Source organism: Amphibalanus amphitrite, unplaced genomic scaffold (assembly GCF_019059575.1).
Source record: "Amphibalanus amphitrite isolate SeventyFive unplaced genomic scaffold, NRLGWU_Aamphi_draft 002333F_arrow, whole genome shotgun sequence".
NCBI classification, from domain to species: Eukaryota; Metazoa; Arthropoda; class Thecostraca; order Balanomorpha; family Balanidae; genus Amphibalanus; species Amphibalanus amphitrite.
Genome location: NW_024883802.1, coordinates 37,045 through 45,118, shown reverse-complemented (window position 1 = coordinate 45,118; position 8,074 = coordinate 37,045). Strand labels below are relative to the sequence as shown.

Below are 8,074 nucleotides of genomic sequence, written 5' to 3'. Positions count from 1 at the left end.
TTTTACCCTTGAACATTTACGAAGTACTTTTGGCGCCTTCGTAGCATGTACGAAAGCTGTCAGTGGTGGTTGACACCATACTATGAATAGCCGGCAGGACGCCTATTGGCTGCCCTGACCTGACCCGACCCGACCTAGCATTAATGCCGGAAGACATCACTGTGATCAAAACTAACTAAAATTCGTGATCAGCGCCCGAAAAACTATTAAAAACCTCACTTAACAAAGATCTAGCAGGTCCCGATTTTCCCGACTTTTGGGTCATTGACCTGACTGAAGGTCAATCAATGACCTAGTATCTTAAAATTGGGTATTGTCGACTTCTCTGTCACGAGCACATGCTCATTTTTTGCGAAGCTCTAGCTCGATCAGGGGCCGAACGGCAAAGGAGGAGTCCAACGAACCCTCCCATACATAAGACGCTGGCAAAAACCAATACGGGTGAGGACTGAGGGATAGTTGCTAACCTGCTAATCCGGCTTGAGGCGAAGAAATACGTCAAGGGTTATGGTAATAATCTTGACCTTCGAAAGGTCTAGAGAAATTACAGCGGTTTTTGCTTGACTTGACACCTACATAGTGCATTTCCAAGTTCGTGAATAAGCTATTGCTCTATTTACGATTAGATAAATTCGGCTCACAATAATAATCATATCTTACGTAACATTGACCCTTTCTTCGAAGAAGTAAAAAGAAAGCCAAAGTTATATTTAATGCGGTGAGCTTTCGGCTACAAGCCTTCGTCAACCAACAAATGATTGCCATTTTTGTTTGTCATTTTGTTGGATTGACGAAGGCTTGTAGCCGAAAGCTCACCGCATTAAATTAACTTTTGGCTTTGTTTTACTTCTTCGAGAAAAAGGTCAATGACTCTTCACGTATTTTACTCGCTATGTCCTCGCCAAAGCACTTCACAACATAATAATCATATCTTGATGTTCCTCATCAAAATGGTGCTGCAGTCACCTGCCTATAAAGGGCGGCGGAAGAGCCCATTGCCCCAACAGACGGTAATAACTTTTGAAAATACCAATTTCCAATTTTAGTGTTTTCTGGACCAAATTTGCGAGGAATCCGATGGTGTGGTCTCCGAAATCTGAAAAATTCCATTTTGGAGATAGCACCTATTTTTTGAAAAATAATATTCGTCAGGCTTAATAGTCAAATAATTTGGAAATATAATGAGTTAATTTTGAAACAACACTAGAAAGTGTCGAACATGAATTAGAAGATATTTTAGCTGACATGATACTATATCTGCGAATACATGTACATGAACTAGTACATTAACCCTCGTCGGCCGAGAAGGGGTGGGGCGGGTGACGCCTAATAGGGCTTTTCGCGATAGCTTAAAACTCGCTTAGGGTAGACAGCTGAAAACTTGGCATACCTAATCTTTTATTCAAGCTGGATCTTTTGACCCAACTGCGTTTTCAGGTCAGTCAGGTCACTGACCTATGACGTCATAAATGAGCCTCTGCGAGGTCCTCAGATGTTTGCAATTTGCAACGCCCTCAGTGCCAGAGGAACTTTCACAGGAAGATGAAAACTTACAGGACGTAGTATCCTTCAGAGGTCTCACAACTTGTATCTCGGATTTAACCTAAATGTCACATGAGGTCAGGTCGGTCGTGACCTCACCATAATAAGTCAATGGGGAATATGAAAACTGCTATTTGGCGCCGGAAATGATCTAAAACTGTCCCAAGCACATGAAATCGTGGTTTCATGTACTCTTTGTAAGGTCCGATCATGAAACACACGATTTCATGTGCTTGGGATAGTATTAGATCATTACCGGCGCCAAAATAACAGTTTTCGTATTCCCCCATTGACTTATAAGGTGAGGTCACGTGACCGACCTGACCTCATGTGATATTTAGGTTAAATCCGAGATATACAAGTTGTGAGACCTCTGAAGGATACTACGTCCTGTAAGTTTCATCTTCCTGTGAAGTTCCTCTGGCACTGAGGGCGTTGCAAAGTTGCAACATCTGAGGACTCGCAGGGCTCATTATGACGTCATAGTCAGTGACCTGACCAGACCTGAAAACGCAGTTGAGGTCAAAAGATCCAGCTGAATAAAAGATTAGGTATGCCAAGTTTCAGCTGTCTACCCTAAGCGAGTTTTAAGCTATCGCGAAAAGCCCTTAGGCGGACCCGCCCACCCCTCCTCGGCCGACGAGGGTTATGTACTAGTTCATGTACATGTATGCGCAGATAGAGTATCATCTCAGCTAAACTATATCTCTAATTCATGTTCGACATTCTAGTGTTGTTACAAAAAAATTAACTCAGTATATTTCCAATTTATTTGACTATTGAGCCTGACGAATATTTATTTTTCAAAAAATAGGTGCTATCCCCAAAATGGAAATTTTTCAGATTTCGGGGACCACACCATCGGATTCCTCGCAAAATTTTGGTCCAGAAAACACTAAAATTGGAAATTGGTATTTTCAAAAGTTATTTCCGTCTGTTGGGGCAATGTGAGAGGGATGCGAGACCTACCTGCCCAGTTGGACCGTGTACTATGAGGACAGTCTCACCTTTTTTTTGGACGGCGCACTGAGGAGACTGGCTGTTATTCTGGAGTCCAGGCTGGTTTCACCTGCACCTATAGACGACGGTTTGATGCTACGATTCATCAAAGGGAAAGTACCGTACATAAACAGAGGCCTGATGCAGCATACATACTCGTATATCAGTGCTTCGGGTCCCTCGATCACGCCATGCAAGCGTGTTGGTGACAGCAACTGCTACAAGCGTGACACGGTCCTCCAAGCTTATGAACCAGGAAAACCGTGTTTTGACTTGGTATGCTATGAATGATCTATTCGGTAGCTGAGGTACTTCTACAGCGCCATGGTGTTATACCCCTAGGTGCTCGAGTGTAACGCGCTTTACATTTATGAGGTTATCAAGTGGCTGTACCAGAGCCCTAATTATAGTGATAATGGGTTATTTGTCATTGTAACAATACCATTAACAAATTCCTGTGAATTACTAAAGGATATGAATCTAAGACATGCAACAGCAAACACGCAGACATTCCATTAACTTCAATCACCGTTTCCTATAAATCATGAATGATTCATGGAGCAAAGATCTCAGAATTATTCGAGAAGATGAATGAAATGTGTTGAAGGAAAACGTTTTTATGGGTCAGGCCGTGACCTGGCCATGAACTAAGCGTCTTCATTTTCTTTGCAATGCTACAAATTAATCTGCGTAGTGCAAAACATACCAAATGATCCAAATGCATTCACGTCTTTCAGTACTTTCGAACATCAACCAAAAGTGAACAGTAGCATGAAACGCTGTTGCTCCGTGCAGCTATTCCACACTTTAGCATGCTGATGACGGTGACTAACAGGGCGTGACGTATATGAGTCAGATGGTGCAGATGTATGTACCTCGGCCGAATTTATATGACGTCATAGGACACGTAGCACTGATAGTACGGCGCTTCACCGCGCCTCACTGGACCCGGTAGCCTTTCAGTCGGGTGGAGCTCGGGCTACGTATGTATACAACCGAGCCAGGTGCTGTGTGAGTAGCCCAAAGATCAAATCGAGCGGTTACATGGAGTGGGGCGAACTGCCGCCGCCGTCCGCTGGATGCAGATGACGTGAACTTAATCCGCTGGCGAAATGACTTCAGAGAATGTGCCAGCCACGGGCCACCTGGCGGCGCATTACGTGAGCGCGTGTGAAACACGCTCTAGTGGCTTCGGTGCCGTCACTTTTAGTGTTGCACCAGCATGATGTGTTTACAAGCACGTCATTGGCACGCATGGTTAGAGCCACAAAAGTATCGGTTACGCCGAAGGCTTTGCAGAAGGTGGTGATCTGTCAGTACTATATAGTAATACTAGGAAGCCATAACACATGAGTTTTATATCGTTGTTCGATGACGAGCGTTTAGTGCTAACATTATGTGCACAATATCAGTTGTACCTTTGATAAGACACGGTAGGATCGAGAGAGAGCGAGAGAGAGAGAGAGATAGAGAGAGAGAGAGAGAGAGAGAGAGGAGAGAGAGAGAGAGAGAGAGAGAGAGAGAGAGAGAGAGAGAGAGAGAGAGGAGAGAGAGAGAGAGAGAGAGAGAGAGAGAGAGAGAGAGAGAGAGAGAGAGAGAGAGAGAGGAGAGAGAGAGAGGAGAGAGAGAGAGAGAGAGAGAGAGAGAGAGAGAGAGAGAGAGAGAGAGAGAGAGAGAGAGAGAGAGAGGTCAATTTTACCATTTTTATTTATTACAATCATGCTCAAAGAAATTGTGTATCATATGAAACTACGCTTTTAATCATATTGATAAACTCCAAGAAATGATAATGCAGCTTACCTCGAAGTCATAAGTGACTGCTGCTATGAATTACCCACTTTCCGGAAACATACTAGAAATGAGTCATTGTGTGACCGAAATGGTGTTTCGTATGATGCAAATCACAATTGCGAAGCAATCCACGCTACATATTATGGGTAACATTCAAAAACGCGGACGCGAAAAATCGTATGTCGTATCAGCAATTTTGACGACAGTAAGCCCGCCGCTAAGAAGATCAAAGTTTGCTTATCTGAAAGAGGAGCAATTCTATTGATTGGTCCACCATGCATCAGGTTTTTCGGTGCGGTATCAGGACGACAGCTACAATAATGGTGCAGCGATAGCATACGCGGGGCACCGGAATAACTCGTAGTATTGCCAATCGGAAATCGGAATTCATGGGAAATCGGACAATCAAATTTTATCGATGTTTGCTCTTGCTTCTTAGTGGAATAGTTTGATTTTTTTTCCAATGTTGTGAAAGTGGCACTGCTTCACCGGATGGGAGACACTCTTATACTGTCCACTGCTAAGTGCCTGTAACAACACTCCCGTCACATAACACGATTCGAGGAGGGCTGTCGGGGATGGTATGCCGATGGACGGCCTCTCAGCTGCGCTCCCTTTTTCCCCATCTGCCCTCTCTCCGCTCCCTCTCCCCACCTACCCTCTCTCCGCTCCCTCTCCCCACCTGCCCTCCCCCGACTCCCCGTGTGAGACTGGTCGCGCCCGCTGCCTGTCTGTCCGTCTGTATATATCGGTATGTCCCGCCAGCCTCGCCCGCAGACCGACTGACCTTCAGAGGGGCGGCGTCGACCGGCAGTACCGCGGCGAGAGGTGCGGTACGTACCCGGCGCCGGCCGGAGGAACCCCGGCGAGAGATGCGGTGCCCGGCGCCGGCCGGCGGTACATACGTACCCCGGCGAGAGGTGCGGTACTCGGCGCCGACCGGCGGTACCGCGGTGAGAGGTGCGGTGCCCGGCGCCGACCGGCGGTACCCCAGCGAGAGGTGCGGTACCCGGCGCCGACCGGCGGTACCCCGGCGAGAGGTGCGGTGCCCGGCGCCGGCCGGCGGTACCCCAGCGAGAGGTGCGGTACCCGGCGCCGACCGGCGGTACCCCGGCGAGAGGTGCGGTGCCCGGCGCCGGCCGGCGGTACCCCAGCGAGAGGTGCGGTACCCGGCGCCGGGCGGCGGTACCCCGGCGAGAGGTGCGGTACCCGGCGCCGGCCAGCGGTACACCGGCGAGAGGTGCGGTACTCGGCGCCGACCGGCAGTACCGCGGCGAGAGGTGCGGTACGTACCCGGCGCCGGCCGGCGGTACCCTGGCGAGAGGTGCGGTACCCGGTGCCGACCTCTCCGGGGTCGTATGCTAATGCGGCGTCGATAATCACAGTGTGACATCATTAACACGATAGCCAGGAAGGGTGCAAATTGGACGTCGGTGCAGCAGGCTGTTGCCAAATGCCAACGATGTGGAGTGCTCCATCGTGGCATAAACGTAGTTTTTGTTGTTCAACATCCAAATGGCAGTCAAATTAATCTTGAGTGTCTGAAATAACAATATTATACCATTTATTAATAAGTGCTTGTGTGCAGTCCAAGTGGCCCTTTAGCGCAGTTTGAGTTTACCATGGTTTTTATGGGAAACAATGTCGTTAAGTGCCAGTACAAGTTTCCTCGTGAATCAAAGTGAAGCGGGAACATAATGAGCCTTTAGCACGACTTATTTGCCCACTCAAAAAGTGTTACGCGCTTCTGAAAGGGCACACCATTTCTATTTGAAGCCCGGTTTGCGCATAAAAAAACAGGGTAAGATACCGGTGGCAGGACAACTTTTCCTTAATGATCCGTGTAAAAAGACGGATACCGACTGCCTCCTGATTAATTAAATATACACTCAAAAGTTTAAATGTGCCAACGGTCGCAAACGGCGCTTTGCCTGACGGCGGTAATTATCAGTACGAGTGTTTTATATTAAACAATTCACAAACAACCACCGAAAGAAGCCGTCAAGCCTTGACGTTATGGAACAGCGTATGAGAGATATTTGCAATATTGTCCAAAATCCGCAGAGCAGCAGCCGCCGTTATACATGTCGATCGTATCGCTGCTAGTGGCCATGAATATCAGCTTCCGGTGGTTTCATCATTCCGGGCAGTGCTTTGACAATCGGCCTTACAACGAAAATGAGGCAAAACGCAAGTAAAAATGCACGAGTCAAAAGTCTAAGTAGCGTGGGAAGGGCTCCATTAATCAAAGGCTAATTTACACTTCCAGTGAATTGCGCTCAAGGTGGAAGAAAATAATTGTCAAACTGTCTAGTGGACTTACGTCTTTTATCTCCATGCCTATCTGCGTATAAGATAAGGAAAAAGATAAGATATAAAGTAAGATTAGGTAATCAAAATGTCACCTTTCTTGTGATAAGAAATATCGATATTAGCAAAATAGCATGTGCAATATGCATTATGCATTATGTGCTATGCATGGAAGCAAAAGGAGACGGATTGATCTTTTATTTCATGTCATCTACCAGTATCGTAATCGCGCAATTCTAAATAGCATGCCGTTTCACTGAATAAGACACACAGGCCTCACCCACTGTCATGGTAGTCCCATTTTCGGGCTCAGAAGGTCAGTGGGGCGGGACCCGGGAGCCGGCTCCAATTAGTGACAAATTGGCCGGCGGTGGCGCGGGGCCGACCACGGTGTCACTTAGCTGACCACCAGCGGCTGCCGTGCGCGACGTACGGCTGCCCCCGACCACCACCGGGGCGGGGCGGCCCCCGGCGCGCGCGCACCGACCCATTTTCACGTGGTTTATAACCGCAGAAACGGTTATCACACAGGCCGTGGGCCTCGCTGTAATTGCGCCGAAAGCGAGAAAAAGTGCCGAATAGTTTGAGAAACAGACGTCTTTATAGCGTTGTGCCGAGCCTTTCTCTGGCTCTGCGCAGAGGCACAGCAATCAGGTGCGCGGCCGCAAAGAGCCATAGCTGTAATTATCGACGGAAAAAGAATCAAACTCGACAATTGGAGAGGTCCGTGGGGCTTTGTCGGTGAGCTGGCCAGAAGGTCGTCGGGGTAATGATGAGGCATATGCGGGATTTATTTCTATAATTGCTCACCGCGGCTGAGTGGGGTGCGTCTGGCCTGGGGCCCGGTCCGGGAGCCCTTCCCTGGCCTCCCCTGGGAACGGATGGCTATCACTGACCGTCGCTGAGGGACTGGTGGCGGTCCGTGGTGGCAGTCCGTGGTGGCGCCGTCAGCCCGCTGAGCGCTGCTGACCGGTGGCCGCTGGCGTGCTGAGGGGGGTGTCGGGCCCCCCTGTGAGGCCACCGAACAGTGTGCGGCGGCCCGTCACATCTCGGTAAAACTGGCCGGTGATTCAGCCCTTATCAGTGTGACGCTGTCACGCACGGCGGACCGTGACGAGGTGGCCATAAAAACCGAGCCGGGAGTCGCTCCGACAGTAATTGTTCCATTTTTAGATTTTTCTTAGATCGGCGATAGTTGTGTTAAACGTCACCCGTGGTCTAACAGTGGACATATTAATTATAATGTTTTAATTTGTCGTACCAGTTTTGTGAATTTTCCGATATTTTCCTTGAGCAGGAACAAAAGAAAGGCTGTTCCATTTAATGGGATCCGGTAAGACAGATCGCAAACCGTTCATTTTTTCGCAACTCCAACGGTTGCGTAGCATGAGGTTTGAAAAATGGAAATTAAGAGATAGGTCGTGTATTATAT

The 8,074-nt window shown here is 48.2% G+C and overlaps 1 protein-coding gene across 1 annotated transcript; it reads right to left on the bottom strand.

The window, feature by feature from the left end:
- Positions 1-5,119: 5,119 nt before the first annotated feature.
- Positions 5,120-7,133, bottom strand: LOC122376822 (translation initiation factor IF-2-like; the record flags this gene model as incomplete). Its single annotated transcript, XM_043356790.1, has 2 exons — positions 7,049-7,133; positions 5,120-5,646 (listed from the first exon to the last, which is right to left on the bottom strand). Coding segments are annotated over exons 1-2 (612 nt in total), but the record flags the coding sequence as incomplete, so codon positions are not given.
- Between the last annotated feature and the right edge of the window lie 941 nt (positions 7,134-8,074).